This window comes from Anolis sagrei, chromosome 6 (assembly GCF_037176765.1).
Source record: "Anolis sagrei isolate rAnoSag1 chromosome 6, rAnoSag1.mat, whole genome shotgun sequence".
Lineage (NCBI taxonomy): Eukaryota > Metazoa > Chordata > Lepidosauria > Squamata > Dactyloidae > Anolis > Anolis sagrei.
Genome location: NC_090026.1, coordinates 104,970,231 through 104,994,953, shown reverse-complemented (window position 1 = coordinate 104,994,953; position 24,723 = coordinate 104,970,231). Strand labels below are relative to the sequence as shown.

General features: G+C 41.8%; 1 protein-coding gene across 2 annotated transcripts in view; it reads left to right on the top strand.

Moving 5' to 3' along the window:
• The first annotated feature begins 558 nt into the window (after positions 1–558).
• Positions 559–24,723, top strand: part of FAM171A1 (family with sequence similarity 171 member A1) — a 94,495-nt gene continuing 70,330 nt past the window's right edge. For both annotated transcript variants that reach the window (XM_060782329.2, XM_060782328.2), the window contains exon 1: positions 559–931. In XM_060782329.2, the coding sequence (XP_060638312.2) occupies positions 835–931 (97 nt within the window). In that variant the 5' untranslated portion in view covers positions 559–834. The remainder of the gene's footprint in view (positions 932–24,723) is intronic.

The window sequence follows — 24,723 nt, the reverse complement described above, 5'->3', positions numbered from 1 at the left end:
ATTGTGTCTTGTATTTTGTACCTTGTTCTTTCTATGTTGTACACCGCTGTGAGTTGCCCTTGGGCTGAGAACAGCGGTATATTTAAGCAAAGTAAATAAATTAAAAAAATAAAATCACTCGCCCTGCAGTCTCACGCGCCTGTTCCCTTCATTAATTCTGACCCGCATTGCACAACTAGCATAGGGTCCCAGCTATCATACTATTGCCCAAACTTTGGCCCTCCAGGTGTTTTGGACTTCAACTCCCACAATTCCTAACAGCCTGTTAGGAATTGTGGGTGTTGAAGTCCAAAAAAACACCTGGAGGGGCAAAGTTTGCCTGTGCTTGCATTAGAGCAGGCATGGGCAAACTTGGGCCCTCCAGGTGTTTTGGACTTCAACTCCCACAATTCCTAACAGCCTACCGGCTGTTAGGAATTGTGGGAGTTGAAGTCCAAAACACCTGGAGGGCCAAAGTTTGCCTGTGCTTGCATTAGAGTGTGGGTGCAGTTCCAGGTTCGGCCGATAGGTGGCGCGCGCTGACTGGCTATTTGAGCCAGGGGGCGGAGGGAGGCAGAGCTGGAGAAGGAGGCAGAAAAGGAGAAGAGGAGGAGAAGGAGGAGAGGAGGAAGGAAGGTTGGGAGGAAAGAAGGGGTTAAGGAAGGAGCCTGGCCGCCTCTTCGGGGAGACCCACCGGCGGAGGAGGAAGCAGGGGCCCGAGGAGGCTGCTTCCCTCCTTCCCTGCCTCCCTTTTGCCCCTGATGCAGCTCTGGGTGGCTTCCTCCTCCTCCTCCTCCTCCTCCATCTCTCCTTCTCCATCTCTCTTCCCCCTTTCCCGTCCAGCCTCGGGCGGACATGACCCGATCGGCGGCTCTCCTGCTCTGCTTGCTGGGATGCAACGTCTGGAAGGCGGTGACCAAGACCTTAGCGGCGGCGGCCGAAGCACCTCAAGGTCGGTAGCAGTTGGGGTTTGCCTCCTTTCCTCCTTTCCTTTCCCTCTCCCCCCTATTTTCCCACCCAATGGTTTCTCCCGCGGCTGCATTGTGCTGGGCGGAACGCCGAAAGGGAGCCAGAAATAGGGGGGTTTGGTGTTCCTGCACTGCTGCTGCTGCTTCCTATGCAAAAAGGGGGCGGCGCCCTTTGCCGACCCTGACTGCTGTGCCGCCGGAGGACGCTGCAGAGGGGTGGCTTTTGTTACTGGCTTTGTGCAACCCACCCTCCTATAGACGTCAATGGGGAAGGGGTGGGAGCTAAACTCTCTCCCCCTTCCCTATTTCTCTAGTTTCCTATTCACCATCATCTTTTTCTCTCTTTCCTATTTTGAGGGAGGGTCTTCCTGAGCACAATTGCAGAGCTGGAACTGGTCTCTCCCTTCTTAGGGAGGTTGGAAGGGTCCTCTAGGCTTTTTAAGGGGGAGAATTGGCTGTAGTCTATGGGTTTTGGATTAAAGGGGTGCTACCCCCATAAAACAACACAATTTCAAGCCCAAAATGGGGTGGAAAGGGAGGGAAATGAGGAGGGCCATCTGGCAAAGCTTGGAGGAGACCCTCCCTTAACAAACTGTGCTCTGCCCATAGCAATATTGTCTTATCCCTCCCCTTAAAATGCCTCCCACTCCCATCACAGTTTCCAGGCAGTTTAGCCCACTGCTGAACAGCTCAATGTATAGGTCAGGCTTGGACCAACTTGGCCTTCCCTCCAGATGTTTTGGACTCCAACTTCCAGCATTCCTAACAGCCTCAGGCCCTTTCCTTTCCCCCCTCAGCCGCTTAAGCGGCTGAGGGGGGAAAGGAAGGGGCCTGAGGCTGTTGGGAATGCTGGGAGTTGGAGTCCAAAACATCTGGAAGGAAGACCAAGTTAGACCATTCATGGTCTAAGTGGAAATCCAATGCTTTGTGTCCAAGGCCCCTTCTACACTACCATCTAAAATCCACATTATCTGCTTTGGACTGGGCTATATGGCAGTGTTGACTCATCTAATCTGGTTCAAAGAACATAATATGGGTTATCCGCTTTGATAATTTGGATTATATGGCCACCTAGAAGGACCCCTAGTCTCCAGACTTTCAGAAAACAAGGTTGCCCTCTTGAAAATATTGAAACATAGCTATCATGGTCCTCTCTTGGACTTCTTTTCTCCAAACTAAACACAACCAACTCCCTAAACTGCACTTGACTCGTATAATCCAGTTCAAAGCACATAATATGGGTTATCTGATGTGATAATTTGGATTATATGGCCACCTAGAAGGGCCCCTAGTCTCCAGATCTTTAGAAAACAAGCTTGCCCTCTTGAAAATATTGAAACATGGCTATCACGATCCTCTCTTGGCCTTCTTTTCTCCAAACTAAACACAACCAGCTCCCTAAACTGCACTAGACCCATATAGTCCGGTTCAAAGTACATAATGTGGATTATCTTCTTTGGTAATCTGGATTATATGGCCACGTAGAAGGGCTCCTCATCTCCAAATCTTCAGAAAACAAGCTTGCCCCCTTGAAAATATTGAACCATGGCTATCGCAGTCCCCTCTCGGTCTTCTTTTCTCCAAACTAAACTCAACCAGCTTCCTAAACTGTACTTGACTCATATAATCCAGTTTAAAGCACATAATGTGGGTTATCTGTCTTAATAATCTGGATTATATGGCCATATAGAAGGGACCCTAGTCTCCAGAGCTGCAGAAAGCAAGCTTGCTCCCATGTAAATATTGAAAATGGCTATCATGGTCCTCTCTTGGCTTTCTTTTCTCCAAGCTAAACACAGCCAGCTTCCTAAACTGCACTAGACTCATATAGTCTGGTTCAAAGCACATAATGTGGATTATCTGCTTTGATAATGTGAATTATATGGCCACATAGAAGGCCCCTAGTCTCCAGAGCTGCAGAAAACAAGCTTGCCAGCTTGCAAATATTGACACATGGCTATCATGTCCTCTCTCAGCCTTCTTTTCTCCAAGCTAAACATACCCTAAGATGCACCTCTAGAAACCTGGCTTCCAAGCCTTGGGTCTTTTAGGTCTCCCTTCTGTGGACATGTTCCAGTTTGTCCATATTCTTCTTGATTTGTGGTTCCCAGAATTGTACACAATATTCCTGACGAGGTCTGATTAAAGCAGAATGGAGTACAGTGATGACTTACCTCCATCCAGCCACTATGCTCTATTGATGCAGCCTAGAATTGCATTGGATTTTTTTAGGTGCTGCTGCACCACACTGTTGACTCATGTTCAGCTTGTGGTTTACTCAGACCTCTAGATCCCTTTCACATAGACTGTTGTCAAGCCTGCTGTCACCCATCCTATATTTGTGCATTTCATTTTTTATTGCCTAATTTAGAAATATACATTTCTCCATGTTGAGAGTCATAGAATCATAGAGTTGGAAGAGACCTTGTGGGCCAACTGGGTCATCTGGAGTTTTGTCAGATAATTTTCCATTGCTAATGATGACAAGGTCGATTTGCACTTAGCTTAGTGAAATATGCTATTTGGTTGATGAGTCTCGACAATAATTATAATTGGTTTTAAATGTTTTTAATGCTTAATATTTTGTTTTATGCTTTGTGTGATTTTTGTGTTGTATTTTATGTTAAATGTGCTTTGATTTGTATTGTATTATGTTGGGATGCACTTTGTGTCCTGTTAAGGAGAAAAGCATGCTAGAAAATATTATTATTATTATTATTATTATTATTATTATTATTATTATTATTGAAACACAACAAGATGAGTCCACAGCAGACACTCTGCTAGCTGTTGAATTGGATCATACATCGGACACTTCTCAAGTGTCTAGGGCTATTATTATTATTATTATTATTATTATTATTTTATACACAACAAGATTAGTACACTATGCTGGCTTTTGTATTTGATCACAGGTCAGACACTTCCCAAGTGTCTAGGACTGTGTGATGTATCAGCAAATAATGCGTGCAGATCCAACTAGAGTGGCTTTTTGCAGCTGACAGATGGCAATTTTGTCAGCTTTGATTGTTTTTAAGTGCAGGCCAAAGTCTTTAGACACTGCACCCAGTGTGCCAATCACCACTGGGACCACATTGACTGGCTTGTGCCAGAATCTTTGCAGTTCTATCTTTTTATCGTGTAGCTTTTCCAGTTGCTTCTTGTCAATTCTGCTGTCACCTGGGATTGCAACATTGACAATCCATACTTCGTTTTTTTCCATGATTGTGAGGTCACGAGTATTGTGCTCCAAAACTCTTGTCAGTCTGAATTCAGAAGTCCCGAAGTAGTTTGAAGTATTCATTTTGTGTAACTATTTCAGGCTTGTGATCCCACCAGTTTTTTGTCGCAGGCAGATGGTATTTATGGCATTTATTAATAATAATAATAATAATAACTATTATTATTTTATATAGCAGTGTAGAAGGGTCTTCCCTTTCATTGGTGCCAGTGATTTTTCTCCTGCTTTATAGATCCTGGATGTGGCTGAGTTTGAGAAAAGCCTCCAGGAAAGTTACTTTCTTTTTCCGGTGTATCAGATTCTTCTATTTTGGAAGACAGACATTTAAAACTTGCTCACCGTGTAAACTTCCACCTTGCCGTTTCCACATTCACTCTCTCTATATATAATGCATATTTTGTCAATACAATATGATCCCAATATCTGCAGGGATATATTTCCAGACTTCATGTGGATATGTAAAACTGTGGATAAGAGCAAACTGTTAACAGTTATCAATGTCCAACAAAATATGCATTTTATAGTCCTCCAGCCTGACTTTATTGTACAGTCAGCCCTTCACATTTGCTGGGTTTAAGGCAGGCATGGGCAAACTTTGGCCCTCTAGGTGTTTTGGACTTCAACTCTCACAATTCCTAACAGCGTACCGGCTGTTAGGAATTGTGGGAGTTGAAGTCCAAAACACCCGGAGGGCCAAAGTTTGCCCATGCCTGGTTTAAGGACACAGAGTCCCTGTGAAGGTACAAAAACATGAATCAAGGAAGTGACAATTTTTTAAACCTATGATAACACATCTCTAGGAATCTCTTAAGTCTTTCAGTGTGATTCTGTAGTCAGCTTCCAGCGGAGGTTGACCATAGAGTCATGCTAGAAAATGTATAAAATGGCTGGAGAGAAGATATTTTGATGGACGTGGATAAATGATACTGGTCATTTTCATGGACAAGGATAGATGATACCTGTTCCCATGGAGATAGGGTTTGTACTCTAATGCTCACCGGAGCCCTCAGTGGCGCAGTGGATTAAAGCGCTGAGCTGCTGAATTCGCTGACCCAGAGATCACAGGTTCAAATCCAAGGAGTGGTGTGAGCTCTCGCTGTTAGCCCCAGCTTCTGCCAATACAAATTTGAAAACATGCAAATGTGAGTAGATCAATAGGTACTGCTCTGGTGGGAAGGTAACAGCGCTCCATGCAGTCATGCTGGCCACATGACCTTGGAGGTGTCTATGGACAACGCCGGTTCTTCAGCTTAGAAGTGGAGGTGAACACTAATCTCCAGAGTTTGACATAACTGGACTTAATGTCAAGGGAAAACCTTTACCTACTGTAATGTCCAGAGCTTATCTGTTCTGTATCTAACAGTAATTAATATACATTTGTGATACGCAAATTGGTGGTATTTGGACCAATTGTGGTCCTTGATGAATTTCCAGGAAAGAAAGGAATGGTGTTAGACAGTGGAGATAAATATAACAAATTGGTCCAAACACTTGGACCAATGTGTCATATTTGGGCTAGCTTTCTCCATCAGGCAGCTTAGGAAGTATTGCAGTTCATTATTTTCCCTTCTCTAGATTACAAATTGCCCTGTATCTATAGCATTCATGTGTGTACCAAAATCTTTAGAAGTCTATAGAGAAGGAGCAGGAGAGGGATGATGCTGTAGTGAAATCTTTTAAAATAACCCATTGTTTCCATGTTTTATTTGACTAAACCCAATTTTAGCTCAGGATAGCCAAACCTCATTTCATGGGGCGTCTTTTCATCGCCAGAAGAGCCCCCTTTGTACTATAGATGTGACATTCCCATGATAATACTTCACATCGAGGAAAGACTGTCAATCACCATTTAGTCACGGTTCTTTGTTGCATTTCTTTAATTTTGCAGTCACGGGCCCTTTCTCCCTGGGCCTCTTTTTACATATATTAGGAAGAGGCCTTTTTTATAGCCATCCAATCAGTTATTCAGTGATCAAAAGCGTAACAGATTGGGTTAAAGTTGTCTCGTGTTGGCTTCAGCTGAGAGGTAGATGGCTCTCCTTATCATTCTCCTTGACTGAGACTGATGTTGCATAGATGACACAAATTGTCCTTGTTCACAACATACTCTCCATCCTACATATTTTTCCATGTTCCTTTAGGCTCTTATCCTGCTAAGTTTATGGGATGTCACTGTATTTAACCAGTGTGTGAAGACATAGCAAGGGTTAGACCTGTGGTTCTCAACCTGTGGGTCCCCAGATGTTTGGGCCTTCATCTCTCAGAAATCCTGGTAAACTGGCTGAGATTTCTGGGAGTTGTAGGCCAAAACATGTAGGGACCTACAAGTTGAGAACCACTGGGTTAAACCAACTGACTGCTGGAATTGTGGGAGTAGAAGTCCAAAAAACCTGGAGGGCCAAAGTTTGCCCTTGCCTAGATTAGACTATGATATTGTTGCTAAGCTTTCAGCATTGCCATGCTTGTAGTTATGCTTCCTGGCACCACAGGACTTATGATAATGCCAGTAAGCATGGATGTCAAAACAAAGTTTTCAAAATGATCTAGCCATTTCATAGATTTCCAAGAAATACCAAGAAAGCAGAGTCCACCGGCTTTCTGGAAGCGGTTGGAGATCCTACTGATTGTGGACAATTTCAGCAGAAAGGAGGAAAACATGAAAATGAACAAAATCTGTCTATCAGTATTTAAAAAACTCTGAAATTATAACAGTAAATAAAGAACAAAACTCAAAGACAGGGGAACTCCAGACAAGAAACAATCAGGGACAGCTAATCACCTCTCAACAAAGGATTCTCCTAGGCAGTAACAAGCTACACCTAAAACCTGTAGACCAGTGGTTCTCAACCTGGGGTCCCCAGATGTTTTGGCCTTCAACTCCCAGAAATCCTAACAGCTGGTAAACTGGCTGGGATTTCTGGGAATTGTAGGCCAAAACACCTGGGGACCCACAGGTTGAGAACCTCTGCTGTAGACCATCACATGCTGATCAAGGTGGCCAATTGAAACATTCACACCATCTAACAGACAAGAGTTCTTTCTCCCACCCTGGACTTTCTACAGATATATAAACACAATTTTTCTAGTTTCCAACAGACTTCACAACCTCTGAGGTTACCTGCCATAAATGTCAGGAGAGAATGCTTCTAGAACATGAACACCTACAACAACCCAGTTATCCCAGTCATGAAAGCCTTCATCGATAAACCTACTGATTGTGAGCATGAATGTGTTGTTCAATGATTTGCTAATTATTGTATATCATTTATTTGTAGATCAGGCCTGCTTCCTCTCTAAAAGTAATTTGCTGGAACTTAAGAGTCACAAGAAAAGAAGTTTAATACTATTTTAAGTAGTCTATTAGACACCCTAGAGTCTTCTGGGAAGGAGATAAATGGGAATCATATTGTCTCTCATCACATGGTATTGAAGTGATGCACTTTGAGACAAAAGAGAATGTGTTGGAAAACTATAGAATATTGCGTTGGAAGAAAATATGTTGGAAAAATATAGAATATTGAGTTGGAAGAGACCTCGTGGGCTATCCAGTCCAACAACCTGCCATGAAGCAGAAAAATCACATATGTTGGAAGCGAATGCTTAAACTTTCCATTTATTGCTTCTTTTAACTGTATCAATGTAATTTCCATTTTATCCTAATTTATTAAATACTTGCAGATATCTTCGAATATGTCATCTGGTGAACATCTCAGTTTATTGTTGTGGTTCCTTCAAGTCATCTCTTGATTATGATGACCCTCTCTTTTTGTTGTTGTGCCTTCAGATTGCCACCAGATTAAGGTGACCCTATTGTAAGAATTTTTTTGACACTTGTTTACAAGAGATCTACCACTGCCTTATTCTAAGGCAGAGGGAGTGTGACTTTGCCAATGTCATCCATTGGGTTTCCATGACCAAGTTAGGATTTAAATCATGATCTTCCAGAATGATAGCCCAGCATTGAAACAACTACACTACGCTGCCTCTCTCCATATTTTTCTTTGGTTCATTTTGTTGGATTCTTATATTCAAATTAAAGCATTTGGATAATGAATCTGTAATTCATTTTTATTGTGGTGCCACACAAAGTTTCCACCATGTTGGGTTAACAGTGGAAAATCTCACTATTTTAATGCATGCTGACAATCACATTTGAACCTTGCGTGGTTCCCAGTGGCACAATGGGTTAAACCCTTGTGTCGGCAGGACAGGTCGGAGGTTCGACTCCAGGGAGAGTGCGGATGAGCTCCCTCTGTCAGCTCTAGCTCCCCATGCAGGGACATGAGAGAAGCCTCCCACAAGGATGGTAAAACATCAAAACATCCAGGCATCCCCTGGGCAACGCCCTTTCAGAAGGCCAGTTCTCTCACACCAGAAGCGATTTGCAGTTTCTCAAATTGTTCCTGACACACACAAAAAACCCTCTCATACAGAATTGTACTTCTCGTATAAGATTAAGGGTTGAACTAAGAATACACTAAATTTACTCAAAAACATGGAAGTTCCAGCAATTTTCCTCTTTTCTAATAAACCTGGAAATGCATGACACTACTTTGCTAGCAGTTTTATGGAGCAGGCAAAACTTAATAAGTATTTGGCCACCATTCAGAATTTCATCAACCCAATGAAAGGCATCCTTCTATGAGAAGGCTGGAGGGAGTACATTGTTTTTTTACCCAAATTCGTTAGAAACATGAAACGCCTTTCCTAAAATTTGAGTAAAAACAACAAGCGTGTCCATCCTTGGCACTTTGAACTCACGACACATGTGGCAGTTTTAGTGGGAATCAGTTTGACATTAGATCTCTGTAATCATTTTTAAGTTGGTAACTCAACAGGTGTTGGGTTTTTAAGCAACAGAACTTTGGAGCTATAGAGTGATATCCTTTGGGGGGGGGGGAGAGTTAGCTACACATTAAATAGCATGGAAAGTTAAATTGAAGCCAAGATTTTGGTGGTAAATAACCTACAAATTAGTCAGCATTGAAATCAAAGGTATTTGCAAGACTGAGTTTGTTATTGTAGGACTGCAATCAAGGCAGGCTAATAAAATCCCTCCAATAATAAAAATAGGAGAACTAGTACACCATGGTAACAAGCCCCTCCTTCACTTCTTTATGGTATGGATGTAAAGGCCAGTGACCTTCAACTGACACTTGTTTTTTAACCCAGTAAAAAATGGAATGACAATTGTGCATCCTCCTTCTGCTATGTTAAACGCTTCTGAATACCAGTCCCTTGGAAGGACAAGCAGCACTCAGGTCCTGTTTGAACTACCGTATATAGGCTTTTGGTCTGACATTTATGCTAGAGGAAGGACAGGGAACCCATTATCTCTTTTATTTACTGTATACTTTTAACTTTCCTGCAGTTTGTAACAAATATCAGTTTTTGTGATTTGAATCTTATTGTGATGAGACTGGTTTTATTTGGTGTCACAAACTTTCAGTTGCTCCTTGTTGTGCTTTGCTTTCTAGGAAATAGGCAGACAAACTGGGATAAAGACTAGATATCTGTTATGATTGAAACAGTTGGTGAAAGCACACTGATATCAGAAGAAAAAGTGGCTATGCTTAATAGGAGCTTCCCTTAGAGCTGTCGTTCTCAACCTTCCTAATGCCACGACTCCCAACCATAAAATTATTTTTGTTGCTACTTCATAACTTTAATTTTGCGATCGTTATGAATTGTAATGTAAATATCTGATAAGCAGGATGTATTTTCATTCACTGGACCAAATTTGGCACAAATACCCGATACACCCAAATTTGAATATTGGTGGGATTGGGGGGAGGGGGGGTTGATTTTGTTATTTGGGAGTTGTAGTTGCTGGGATTTATAGTTTACCTACAATCAAAGAGCATTCTGAACTCCACCAACGATGGAATTGAACCAAACTTGACACACAGAACTCCCATGACCAACAAGAAGCGTTTGGTGGGCATTGACCTTGTGCAGTTGTAGTTCACCTACATCCAGAGAGCTCAAACAATAATAGATCTGGACCAAACTTGGCACAAATACTCAATATGCCGAAATGTGAACACTGACAGAGTTTGGGGAAAATGGACCTTAACATTTTGGAGTTGTAGTTGCTGGGATTTATAGTCCACCTACAATCAAAGAGCATTCTGAACCCTACCAACAATAGAATTGGGCCAAACTTCCCACATAGAACCCTCATGGCTTGAAGAGACTCGCTGGTGAGAGCCTCCCTCCAGCCTTTCACACTCTTCCACGCCTGCCCATGCACGCCACACAGCCATGCGCCGAGCATGCCTGCTCTCCCCACCCTGCTTGGAGTCTCAGAAACGGCCCTCCCCTTGACTGAGAGGCCAGCTGAGAGGTCAGCCAATCACAGCAGAAGACAACTTTTGGTGGGAGGATTTGCCATCTGTTTCCAAAGTAGAAGTGAAGGACAGGAAGAGATATTGTCATCTTTCTCTGGCAAAGGGGTTCCTAAGAACATCAAAAATATGTGTTTTCTGGTGGTCTTTGATGACCCTTCTGAAAACCCCCCTTGTGACCCCCCTCCCTTCATGAAAAAGCAAATGTCTAATATGTGGAATGAAGCATTATTATATTCCATTGACTTCGGCGGGGGATAAGGACATCAGTTTTGGCCACTACATTTTAAAATGACTGTAGTTTTGTAGTTAGGGGTTCAGCATCCCATATCCTAAAATCTGAAATACTTCAAAATTGACCACATGGGTGACTGAGATATCTTTGCTTTCTGATGGTTCAATGTTTCATGCACAAAATTATTCTAAACATTGTATAAAATTACTTCCATGCTATGTCTGTAAGGTGTCTATGAAATACAAATAAATTGTGTTTTGTGCCCCTTCTCCAAGACACCATAGTATGAACCTATATGCAAATACAGATATACCAAAACCTGAAATGCTTCTGTTCCCAAGCATTTTGGATCAGGGATACTCAACCTGTATATATTGTTGGCCTGAGGTTCCTGTGGTATTGGGGTGGTTAAAATACTGATGGAATGTTGCTAACTGGGATGGTTAAAACCTTTCTCTTTGGGATGGTTAAAATACTGATGGAATGTTGCTCATACTTGGCCACGGTGGTCCACGCTCTTGTTACATTCCGAATATAGACTACTGCAATGCACTCTACGTGGGGCTGCCTTTGAAGACTGCTCAGAAACTTCAATTAGTCCAACGGTCAGCAGCCAGGTTGTTCACTGGAGGGGCATACAGGGAGCATACAACTCCTCTGGTACACCAGGTCCACTGGTGGCCGATTAGCTTCTAAGCACAATTCAAAGTGCTGGTCTTAACTTTTAAAGCCCTAAACAGTTCTGGCCCACACTACCGGCCCGAACTTATCTCCTGTTACGAACCATCACGAAGTTTAAGATCTTCAGGAGAGGCCCTGCTCTTGATCCCACCTTCATCGCAAATGCAGTTGGTGGGGATGAGACACAAGGCCTTCTCGGCAGTGGCCCTCCGTCTGTGGAAGTCTCTCCCCAGGGACATCAGGTTGGCCACCTCCCTCCTGTCCTTTAGAAGAAAATTGAAGATTTGACTTTGGGATCAGGCGTTTGTTTAATGGATAGCGGCAATTGGAAATAAGACTTGGATACTGCGACATTGAATTAAACCCGACCTGGATTTGGTTTTAAACTGGCGTGACTAATTTATTGTTTTAATTCATTGTTTTTAGTGTTTTGATGTAATTGTTGATTATTTATGTGTTCATAGCATTGTACGGTGCTTATGTGAGGCCGCCCTGAATCCCCCTTGGGGGGAGAAGGGCGGGGTAAAAGTGTACGAAATAAATAAATAAAAATAAATAAACTTAATGCTACATTACTAATTTTGCAATGACAGCATGCATTATGATTTGTTTTACAGCCTAACAGCCATGATCCTTTCATTCTTGGTGTTGGAACCCATCCCATAAAGATGAGTTAATTTTCTCCAATCCAAGAGTAACTCATACTAATCAGAATGAGTTACGGGAATACATTCTTCATAATCCTCCAGCCATGATGCCCCAGTGGCCATGTTGCGTAGAGAATTCTAGATGTTATAATTGTTTTTAAAAATCCTCCAAGATCTGCCTCCTATTTCCAAATCAGTTGATCAGGTCATGGAAAGCTAATGATAACATGAAGAAATACACTCAATTGAATTCCTTATCTATTTGCTAAATTCTTAGGAATTCCCAAAACATTTGCTGAATCATTTCTGTCCTAATTTTTCAGTGTCTGTGTCTTCTCAAGCTTTTCCTTTTATTGCTAGGAAAGATGACTTGAGGTAGACTGACTTAACCCAGTCTCTGGATGAAAGGGGACTGGCTACGGCAGCCATAGAATGGCCTGGTTTTGTAAATCAAGGGAGAGTTTTAAAGATAGGGAGTCAGCTATCATTATTGCATAGCCGCTGTAGTGAGCACTCACTTTATCTCCCTTTGAAAAGTTGACCTCTTTTCTGCTTGCAGCGGTGTCACCCTTGAGTGAGCAGTGAGCATTGATTTATGATGAATAGAGTGGTCAAGTTCTGTCATCAAGTCCTTGAAAATCCAGGGCTTACTGCTGTATGGTTTATCACCATACAAAACCCAATGGATTATTTGCTTGGATTTCTTTCTTAATATAGAAGGATTTATAAGCCAAGGGGATGCTTTGCGGAGAGTAATTTTACATCGGGGAGAAAGGTGGGTTGGCAAGCTATAGTCTTCATTTGATAGGCCGCTGCTTTGAGACAGTATTGCAGTCCAATTCCCACTGGTTCATATCTGTATCAAAGAAACTATCTCATGCATGTTGCTTAATTAAATTTCCAAGGTGAGGGCAATACAATGAAACTTCTGGGAAGACCTAGGATCCTTTTTTACAGTGTGGTATGGTGGTTTGAATGCTGGACGATGATTATGGAGATCAGAGGTGAATCTACACCAGGTTGTTGAGTTTTCCAGGCTGTATGGCCATGTTCCAGAAGCATTCTCTCCTGACGTTTTGCCTGCATCTATGGCAGGCATCTTCAGAGATTGTGAGATCTGTTGAAAACTAGGAAAATTAGGTTCATATATCTGTGGAATGACCAGGGTGGAAGAAAGAACTCCTGTCTGATTGTGAATATTTCAATTGGCCACCTTGATTAGCATTTAATGGCCCAGCAGTTTCAAGGTCTGGCTTCTTACTGCCTGGGAGAATCCTTTGTTGGGAGGTGATTAGCTGGGCCTGATTTTTTTTTCTGGAATTCCCCTGTTAATTCTGACTACCAGTATTTAAAAACTATAAAATCATAACAGTAGTGTATATAAAGAACAGCACTCTAAAACAGTTTTTGTTAAGATTCATGGTCTTCAGGGAGGTTGCTAACATGAATGTGTTAATAAAGGTCAAATAAGGTTATTGAAGTGAACTAAATGCCTGTTTTATACCAAGTTGCTACACTGAAAATTGGAGAGGACTTGTATAACTCAAATAGTTGTGTAAAAGGCAATTTCAGCTAGTTTGCCTATTCACACAACCAGGTAACAAGCAACACCTGCTGAAATTTGCTCTTGTAACCCTAATATACACACAGTGACATCTGTATAATTGAGTTGTGGGTGGAGAATAATCTGAATTTAATGTATTTTGTTATTTTTGCAAGTCTTTGAAGTCCCGTTGTATAATAAAAAGGGTAAACTGAGAAAAAATAGTTGCGTTTATGACAAGCAGCATAGAACAGAAGGTGGAAGAGCTGAGATACTGTTGGCAGTGTATTAAAACACTAGAAGATAGCAGATATAATAAGAACCGTTTTGGGGATTCTAGGTTTTTAGCAGCTTTGCTTGGTGCAGCTTTTACTTACAGTGAAGTTTGATTGAATTTGTTTAATATGTATAGGGAATGTTTGGGTTTTTTCCTGCATTGGAAGTCATCTTAATGTCTGTCTTCACGAGATCATTCTGAAATTATAGTTCATCTAAACTGAAATGCCTTGAACGTTCTTGATGGTAATCCCAGAAAATTTCACATCACTGTAGTAAAACCCAGTGTGTTTAAAAAGCAAAGAATACAGGCACCAATGTATCTTTTATTCTCATTTTAGTGCAAGTGTGTCTTGGTCTATTCCAATCAAAATAGATGATGATTTGACATTCTGTTTGTCTTTCCAAAGTATATTAAAACAAGGCTCGTTTTCTATGGTGTACATAGAGGTGGAGATTGTACAGTGTTCCAGATATTGTTAGGCTCATGTAGCTTGATATTGACCATTGACTATGCTGCTGGGGATGATGGGAACTGTCATCTTTAAGGACATCATGTTCGGGATGTTCCAAACCTATACCTGTTGATCAACTCCATAAGCTAGCTGCCCCCCTCCCCCCCCCCCCCTGATGTGCAACAGGAAGTTGCTGCTAACTGGGAGAGAAATAAGGTTGATAACTGTGAAAGTTATCCACTGCATGGCTATCACCCTTCTCCTAGTAGACTCAAATCAAGGAAAAGCTTCATGAGGACCACAATGCCTCTTAATGTTCCTCCAGCAACAGCAAGAGTATCCATCTGGGCAACTAAACCAGGAAATCCCAAATGGATGACCCCGCTCCCATAACCGGGAATGGGTGACTTGAAAGGGCCCTGAACAGACTCAGAAGTGGAGTATGCAGATCAAGACAGTCTGGCAAAATGGCACTACCTAGAACATTTTCTGTTGGGTCATGGGGGTTCTGTGTGGGAAGTTTGGCCCAATTCTATTGTTGGTGGGATTCAGAATGCTCATTGATTGTAGCTGAACTATAAATCCCAATATCTACAACTCCCAAATGTCAAGGCCTATTTTCCCCAAACTCCATCAGTGTTAACATTTGGACATATTGAGTATTCCTGCCAAACTTGGTCCAGTGTGGTCCAGATCCATCATTGTTTGAGTCCACAGGGCTCTTTGGATGTAGGTGAACTACAACTCCAAAACTCAAGGTCAACGCCCACCAAACCCTTCCAGTATTTTCTGTTGCTTGTGGGAGTTCTTTGTGCCAGGTTTAGTTCAATTCTATCATTGCTGGAGTTCAAAATGCTCTTTTATTTTAGGTGAAAAAATCCAGGAACTACAACTCCCAAATGACAAAATCAATCCCTCTCACAACCCCACAGGTATTCAAAATTGGGCTCCCTCTATTTTATCAGTTTTATACTAATTTTATGCAATGCTTTTGACAAGAAATAAAAAAAATGCTCAGGACAGCTGATACAGGATTATTGAGAGTTTCCTGTCCAAGTGTTAAATTACATAGCAATCTTTAATAGACTGTATTTGTAGTTAGCTATGAACAGGACATTGTGTTTATTTCATGTCCTCCAAGCTTTTCTTGGAAATGTCACAGATTGTACTGCTTGCATTTTCATGTCCTTCTGGCTGTGTTGTTTCAAGTGTGTTTTGTCTGTCTTCTTGTACACATGTATCTCCTAAAATTAAATTCAGTGAATGAAATGGGCTCTAGTCCATGAAATTCTACCCCACTAAATTTGTAAGGTGTTTAAAATCCAGAGGTTTTTCCTATATGTTTAACCAGTTATGTGTAAATATGTTTTTTTAAGTTAACTTAGGTTAAGGTGAGAATTATGTGTCACTCTGATGTGGTTGGACTATACCTTCCAGCTTCCTAGATAGCACAACAAGTACTAAGAACCATATTTTGCTCACTGTCAACGATTGACTTTAGGTGCAAAAGGAGTTAACTCGGGATGTCAGTGCTGTAGCAGTTTCGTCATGCATCTTGACCTCAGTAAAGTTGAGTTGATTGTGTTGGTTGTTGTTATTGTTGTTGCTATTGATGCAAATCAAAGGTGGGCAACCAGCAGCCCTAAGGCTTTATGTAGACTGGCTTGATCTTATGCTGCCCTTAGTTTGAATCAACATCCTTCTGCAAGTGAGCAAGACCAGTCTTTCTCAACTAGATGAGGAAGAGATGTGATAGGATGAGAAGGGAATTACAGGGGGGAATTTTAAAAGAGTGACAGAATTATTTTTTGTTTTTTGTTTTTGTTTGTGTGTGTGTGTGTGTCATGAGCCACTTGAGAAACTGCAAGTCACTTCTGATGTGAGAGAATTGGCCGTCTGCAAGGACGTTGCCCAGGGGACGCCTGGATGTTTTGATGTTTTACCATCCTTGTGGGAGGCTTCCCTCATGTCCCCGCATGGGGATCTGGAGCTGACAGAGGGAGCTCATCTGTGCTCTCCCCAGATTCAAACCTCTGACCTGTCAGTCTTCGGTCCTGCTGGCACAAGAGTTTAATTATGATTTTTGCTTAATTGTGGTTTTTATTATTGTAACTGTTATGGATTAGCATCGAGTCGGTTCCCAATGAAAGCATTGAATTTTGCCAGCTATGTGTAAACCGCTTTGAGTCCCCCTAGGCATGAGAAAAACAGTATATAAATACTGTAAATAAATAAATAATAATAAATTAACCCATTGCACCACCGGGGGCTCGGAAGAATGGTAAAGAGGAGGAGGAGGAAGCTCCTATGCTTTATGCCAGACCTTGAAAAGTATTTTCCCACCCTCTCCTTTTGCCTTCGATCTTATCTACTATTAGCATCAGCTGCATTCACCATGGGCATTCAGCCCCTGGCTAATTCTACGGGAGCAACAAAAGTATTCCTTATTGATTGGGTGTCTCATAAATTATAGAACTTGGAAAAGTTACTTCAGCTCACCAAATCTACTAGTCACTCTGTCTAGTGAACCTGAAGGCTGAGAGGTTCTATCACAGTGTTTCTCAACCTGGGGGTCAAGCTCCCTGGGGGGTTTCAGAGAGGTCACCAAAGACCATCAGAAAATACATATTTCTGATGGTCTTAGGAACCCCTTTGACAGAGAATGCTGAAGATCTCTCCGCCTGTTCTTCTCTTCCTTTTTTGGAAACAGATGGCCAATCCTCCTACCAAAAGCCCCCTTCGCTGTGATTGGCTTTTTCCGAGACTCCAAGCAGGGAGGGGAGAGCAGGCGTGCTCGGCACATAATGTTATGGTTGGGGGTCCCCACAATATGAGGAACTGTATTAAAGGGTCACAGCATTAGGAAGGTTGAGAAACATAGATATAGAGCTTTTAGTTCGAAAACATAACTTTTTCAAATTCTAGTATAGATTTTTTTTTTTGTCACGTAACAAGTGGTTCTGTGTTCATCACTAACAAGCAGAAATTGGCCATTGGATGCATAATTATAGCAATGAGTAGCCATTTCACAATCTTGTACCCTTCTAGAATGGGGTGAGGAAACTGTGGTCCATGAACCATATGTGGCTTTATGCCCCACTTCTGCTGCTCCTAAACTGAGCCCCAGATACTCCCAAAGCTCTCACCACTATTTTTTAAGTTTGGATCTATTTAATGTACCAAAATGTACCCAATCCTTCCTGCAAATGTGGTGTTTTAACTCCATCAATGCAAAAAATTGGCCAAATCAGCCCAAACTGGTGGCTGGTGTTGATACTGCATTATTCATGATCCATCCTGTTTGAAAGAGAGGCACAAGGATTACAGCCGTGAACTTTGGCTCCAGTCTTTTTACAGTTTCTCTCGCTGTCCTAGAATTTTGGGGCTATAACTCCCATAACACCTGGCTATTGTCTGTGCTCACTATGGCTGTTATGGGAGTTATAGCTGCCCTGGTGCAGGGAAGCCCCTGTTTCACATGGTTTATTCTGCTATACAGGACAATCTGAACACAATTATTGGAAGTAGGTTTTATTTTGCAGTATGTACTTGAACTTTAGTGTCACCAATGTTATTGGGGTTTACGTGTGTACCACCCTTACTGTTTCATTGTAGAGTAAGGCTTCTTTTAGGCCCATTAATCCTCTCTAAGATGGAAGAAAATCTGAAAGCTCAGTGATTTCAGAAGTGTCCTTTAATGCTACGGCAAATCCTCTTCTTTCCTTCATCTCTCAGCTACTAGGATGTGGGGTGCTTTTGTGTTGTCTAATAGCTTAATATTCTGAAGTCTGTTCCAATTAGGGCTTAACTAATGGCTTGGAGTTGTGAGCTGCCTTGGAATTCCATTTGCGGAAAAACTCCTTTAAAGTCACACTCAGTCCGGTGTAATCACATTTTAAGTCACCTTTATCCTTTCACGCCAGTGGTGTTATTTACACAGTGCCAAGTCAATAGCAATGCGACCACTTTGGGTAGGAGAAGAGGCAGAGTCTGTGCATTTGCTTACTTAAAACTCTTAAGACTCCAAGTGACAGCTGGGTTTGGGGGGATTGATTTTGTCATTTGGGAGGTGTAGTTGCTGGGATTTATACTTAACCTACAATCAAAGAGCATTTTGGCCTCCACCAATGATGGATTTGAACCAAATTTGGCACACAGAACTCCCATGAGCAACAAAAAATACTGGAAGGTCTTGGTGGGCATTGACCTTGGGTTTTGGCGTTGTAGTTCACCTACATCCAGAGAGCACTGTGGCCTCAAACAATGTTGGATCTTGGCCAAACTTGGCACACAGATCTAATGTGGCCAACCGTGAATACAGGTGGGGTTTGTGGTTGATTGACCTTGGCATATCGGAGTTGTAGTTCACCCGTATCCAAAGAACACTGAACCCAGCTGACGACGAATCTGGACCAAACTTGGCACATAGCACCCAACATGGCCAACTGTGAATACTTGTGGGATTTGGGGAGGAGTGACCCACAATTTTGGGAGTGGTTGTTCGTTCACATCTTATGCATTTTCTAACAGGAGCATTAATACAAAAACAAAGGAATGACTCCCTTTTTTCTAATAAATAATATTACAAATTACTAAGCTGATTCTGCTGCTGCTGCTCCTCCTGATGCTGCTGGACCACTCTCAGTCCCACATCATATAGGCACTTTTTCCCCTTTCTTGAAGGGATGTGAGCCTCCCTCCAACCTAGCACACTCTCCCTCATCCATGCATGCATATCACACTACTATGCGCAGAGCATGCCTGCTGTCCCCTCCCTGCTTGGAGTCTGAGGCCCTTTACACACAGCTGAATTAAATCCCATTTTGAATTGGAACATATGGAAGTGTGGACTCAGATAACCCGTTCACAGTAGATATTCTGAGATTTCTGCCTTGATATTCTGAGTTATCTGACTGTGTGGAAGGGCCCTTAGAAACAGCTCTCCCCATGGCTGAGAGGCTGGCCAAACACAGTAGGAGGAGGGCTTTTGGTGGGAGGATAGGCCATCTGTTTCCAAAAAGGAAGAGAAGGACAGGCGGAAAAATCTTCAGCATTCTCTGCCAAAGGAGTTTCTAAGACCATCAAAATATGTGTTTTCTGGTGATGTTTGGCAACCCCTCTGGAAACTCCCTCATGATCCCCTCCCAGGGGTCCTGACCCCCAGTTTGAGAAACACTGACTTAGACAATGGATATTCACTTCCTTATTTCATAAAAAGCAAATGTCTAATATATAGAATGAAGCACAGACTTATTTGTAACAAGAATGAGATCTAGAGAAGTAATAGGATTTGGACAAAGAACAGGATTAGTTAATTATACAGAGTTCTACTAGATATACAAAACATTTCTATTTTACTGGGGTTTTGTTGTTGTCTGGTTTCTGTTCATAATATTTTAGTTTATTGTTTATTTGTTTATGTTTATTGTTACTGTTTGGATCAATATAAAATGACATTTTAAAAATGTCTCCAACCAACATTCTAGCTGTCCCTCAAATTGTTTTGTTGTCCAAGAAGCTTGCCTCCTCTTTGAAATGTTAAAATCATTATAATAGGTGAATAAGTAGTCACAGCTCAACTGGGCTGGTGGTGTCCTGGAAATACTTGAATTCTTTGAATTCTAGAAATGCAAAACTTTCCCTTGAACTGATGAACTGGAGCCCCCATCCTCCCTCACCACTCACAAATTGGATAATGGAGCACAACATCATTTGGACAGTCACCTACTCTAGTTATGGTTCTTCAATTTGAGGTTCAGCGCAAGGAGTTTAAAAACTTTATTTGTCAGCCCATTTTTAGTCAACATGGCCCTGGATCTGTTAAATATGAGAATGGTGGCTATTAAGTGAGTAAAGTATCTCCAGAGCCCCCAGCAGCTCACTGCCCATTCGCTCCAAAGCGGTTGAAAGGGAGAGGCTAACTAACCAAGCATCCCCACTGATTTCATCAACTTCATCTGAGGATTTTAAGACCAAGACGCATTTTTGGCCAGGTTGATGTGCCACCTGTTTCTAAACATTTGGCAGTAGGAAACAACAGCTGTTGAGCAAGTCACTTTATGCCAATCCCATTCCCAATGAGAGCAAGATAAAATAATACATGCCGTTTTTCTTAATATTTATTTACATTTTCTTAGCATTGCAATCTGCATCCTCATACAGAACAAACTGCTGTTTGATTGCCTAACTTTTCGGTAGCCTTAAAATAGATGCTATATCAGTGTTCCAAGGAAGAGTCATAGGGGATGCCTCCCTCTCCTGTGTTGGTGTGTGTGTTCTTATTGTGCTTATTGGTGCAAGCACTTGATTAATTGTGGTTTTTCAGAAACATAAGGCACAATTATAAAATGGACCACTGTCCACAACATTTGCCCACTGTGACCTGGGAACTATTCACATTCATAATTACTACATTATGGTTCCACTTAACTGTCATGATTTCAGCAGGGAGTGGTGGTGTCAACATGGATGATAAAGCAATGGCTAGATGGGGTTGATGTGGTCTTCACCCAACTGGACTATCTGGATGTCAACACAGGGCCACTGTGGGTATCGCCGGATGTGTGTGGCCACCATCATGGCCATTCTGTGGCCAATCCAGAGCATAATGCTCCAGACTGGCTCCTGCTTGAGCGGCCAGTGTAGACACAACCTTAGTAACTTCAACAAGCTGCAATAAAATAAAGGAGATAGAACTCTTGTCATTATCTGACACTGATAAAGATTAGGTAAGCTTCAGTCAGTGTTCTGATTCAGTTTAATAAGGAGCACTTATAATTTCTCACCAAAGAGATTGAGTGCTTCACCAAACTACAAAACTGAGAATTCCAGAAAATGGAACCATGACATTTAAAGTGGACTGTAAGCATTATAACTGTGTAGTGTGAATAGGTCTCTGGAGTTTAGATGTGGAGCCCCCAGTGGCGCAGTGGGTTAAACCCTTGTGCCAGCAGGACTGGTTAACCGACAGGTTGGCAGTTCAGATCTGGGGAACGGGGTAAGCTCCCATCTGTCAAACTCTACCTTCTCATGCGGGGACATGAGAGAAGCCTCCCACTGCATAGTAAAACATCAATCATCTGGGTGTCCCCTGGGCAATGTTCCTGCAGATGGCCAATTTTCTGACACCAGAAGCGACTTCCAGTTTATCAAGTCACTTCTGACACACAAAAAAGTGTTTAGATATGCCTGCTTTTTTCTCTTTGGAAGCCAAATAACAACATAGCTCCCTTGCATCCAGATGAAACACCCAATCAGGAGGGAGGAGGAAAAAAGGGTTCCAGTCTTACCCCAGAGCTTGGGAAAGTTACTGTTTTAGACCACAATTGGCAGATACTGTTTGGTAAATTCTAGGAGTTATAACTCAAACACTCTGGAATTCCCGTGCCAGATACAGTTCATTTTAAAAGCTCCTGGTAGGAATGTCTTGTTCCAGAAACCTAGAATGATGTAGTATATACAGCCAAATCACCAACCCAATAAAATAAAAGCAATATGTTTGCCTCATCTAAAAGGTCACGCTAAACAAATCCAAATCAATATTACAATGAAATGACAAAGTCAAAAGTAATGAACACATTCCAGTTATAGAAACAGTTATTTAACATTGTTAAATAAGTGAGAAAGTGCTGTTCCTTAATGGCACATCAGTTTCGTTGCTTATTTTGAACACGTGTCACTTTTGTCTAATAGTAGAGCCAGTTGTGTTACAGTGTGGGTATTGCAGGATTGGATTCCATTCTGTGGTTACTCCAATTTTTTATCCTTTTGGCCTGGAGGCCATCTCTCCAGAGATCTTTCCCAACACAAGCCTGTTAGCTACTTTCATTTTCAAACAATGGCATGTGAGGCATGAAGTGTGCCCTTCCTTTTTCCAGTGCTGACCTCCTTCGCCACTGACCTCCTTCATTTGTTGTGCTTAGCTTGCAATACTGTCATTTATCCTGATTCGAAAACTGCTCTTCTATCGGTGACTCCAGAACATCACCCTTCTTCAGAGAGCTTTCCCTTAATTTTTATAACCAGTCCTCTGACAGTGTATTTCTTGTCTTTAGCCTGTTTCTTGCAGAGTGCCTTTAAGCTCTGTCCTTGGCTTTCCTTTCCACATATTTTCCTCCTCTGGGAAATGTAATTGCTGCGTTCAGGCTTATGCTTCATTTCCTGAAAGTTTTTGGCCAACTCTATATATTCTTCTGTCAGCTCCATCGTTTGTTGTCCTTTTTGCTCCAAAGAATGAAGTTGGGCTTTGGGATTTTTTTTAACCTATGCCTTTAGATTGTGGTCCTTTGGTGATACCCTCTTCATGGAACACTTTTTCAAATATGGCAAAAATACAAAAAATACTGATCTTGCTATAGCTGTACAAGAGAACAAAAGAGCAGTAATTACTGAACAGCGCTTGCCACGTTGAGCATCATCTGGAGCGACTTATTTTACGATCTGACATGATGCATGTTTACGGGGTGGGGGAGATGTCCCATTAATGTCAGTGGAATTGTCATTCCGGTGCACTGAATTATTGCTTCCACATTTTGGAGATCTTTCATGAAGTCTGCAATGACTTCCTCTTCCCTCCTTCCCAATATCTGTTTAAGAAAGTTGCTGTAATGACTGGATTTGATTATTGTCATCATGTGGAGTATGAAATAATGGCTATCCAGATACAGCGGAGAACCTATTTTCCAGATGCTGCTGGATTCCAGTTCCCTGTTCAGCATGACCAGTAGTTGGGCATGATGGGACATGTATTATACCAACATCTGGAAGACTGCGGGTCCTCTAGCCCTGTTTGGGTTACTTCAAATATTTTCTTCCAGGTAAAGTTGTAAGTGGTTTGTATGATATCCCAGGATTAATAATTTGTTGTTGTTGTTGTTACCTTCAGTTTGGTTTTAACCTTCATGCATTAGAAGGTTCAGAAAGTAAATTTGCAATGAGTTTAAATTATGACAGTACATGTAAAGTGTAAGCAAACTTTATCATGGTCAATGACCAGATCATAACAGGGGGACCCAGTCCCAAGCATCCATGTCAAACCCAAGGGGTTATATACTTCAAACTTTAACAAATTTTAAAATCTAGGCTAAAAACCACATACAAGTAGTTATTGAAACCCAACTCAACCCACAAGATCATCCAAAGGCAGTCTAAAGAGAGGTAATGAGGATGTGAGGTCGATCTGGCTGTGACACCTGTCACCCCATTGATCGCCAGGGTTGATTGGACTGATCTGACTGGCTAGGCAGGTGTCCCCTTCCTCCCTCATCGCTCCATGTATGTCCCTCCTGAAGCTGCGTGCTTGGTGGAAGAGGACGACGTTCAGTCCCAGGTATACGATAGTTGCGCTCCCCTGCTAGAACCTCCAAACATGTAAAGTGAGCTCATGAAAAATATTTTGTGGTTAACTACAGTCATTTTGATGCTTCTCATGATGGTGCCACCCAGTGCAGTTCGCACTCCTCCCAACCCCATGTCCTTACTGGTTTTGCATATCATGAAAACCAGTATATTGTGAGTTCTTCAGTTTATTAACTTTGCATTTTTACTGTCATTGATGGAAAGAGGTGCTTGTGCTAAAATCCCTTGGTAATTCTGGACACTATTGATTTGATCTGTGTCAGTAGTGGAATGAATGCAGGTAACTACTTGCTGCACTTCTCGGACATCAGACGGTGTTGAGTTAGCTGTGGGTGCCTTATACCATTTCATAATGATCCAAATCTTGGATCATAAGCTTTATCATGAAGCTCCAGTGTGAAGGAGCTAGTTATACAGTATTTGCAGTAATAAGTAAACACACGTTGGAGAGCAATGAATGGCCAGAAGGCTGTAGAGTAGCACAAAATGGCGAGTAGGCAATTTGAAGAATTCACTTTTAACATAATGAGACAGGTGGCCTTTGTGGTCCTCACAAAGCACATACAGTTAAGTAATTGTACTGAAAGAACACAGGAAATTAGAAACCTGGATTGTCTGGCCAGAGACTCCCTCCCTTTTGTATTCTATGGTATAGCAATGGTTTATTTATGTTCTATCATTTGGATTGGTTTTACTCCCTCCCCCAAGTGAGCATCCAGTTACCACTGAAGGGCAGGGCATAATGTGTTCTAATACATTAAACCAATAAATAACCTGAACAATTCATTTTATTCATTCATTTTATTCTGTGCATTTATATACTTCCTCACCCAAATTATTCCCATTCATTTGACAGAAGTACCTTTAAAAAAAAAGTAAATGAAATAAACAGTCAATTATGTTAAGTTTTAAATGCAACTCTAAGTAAAAAAAAATCCAGGTGCAATTTCACATTGGAAAGCTCTGGCAACAAAACTCAGAGTGCTTAATTAAC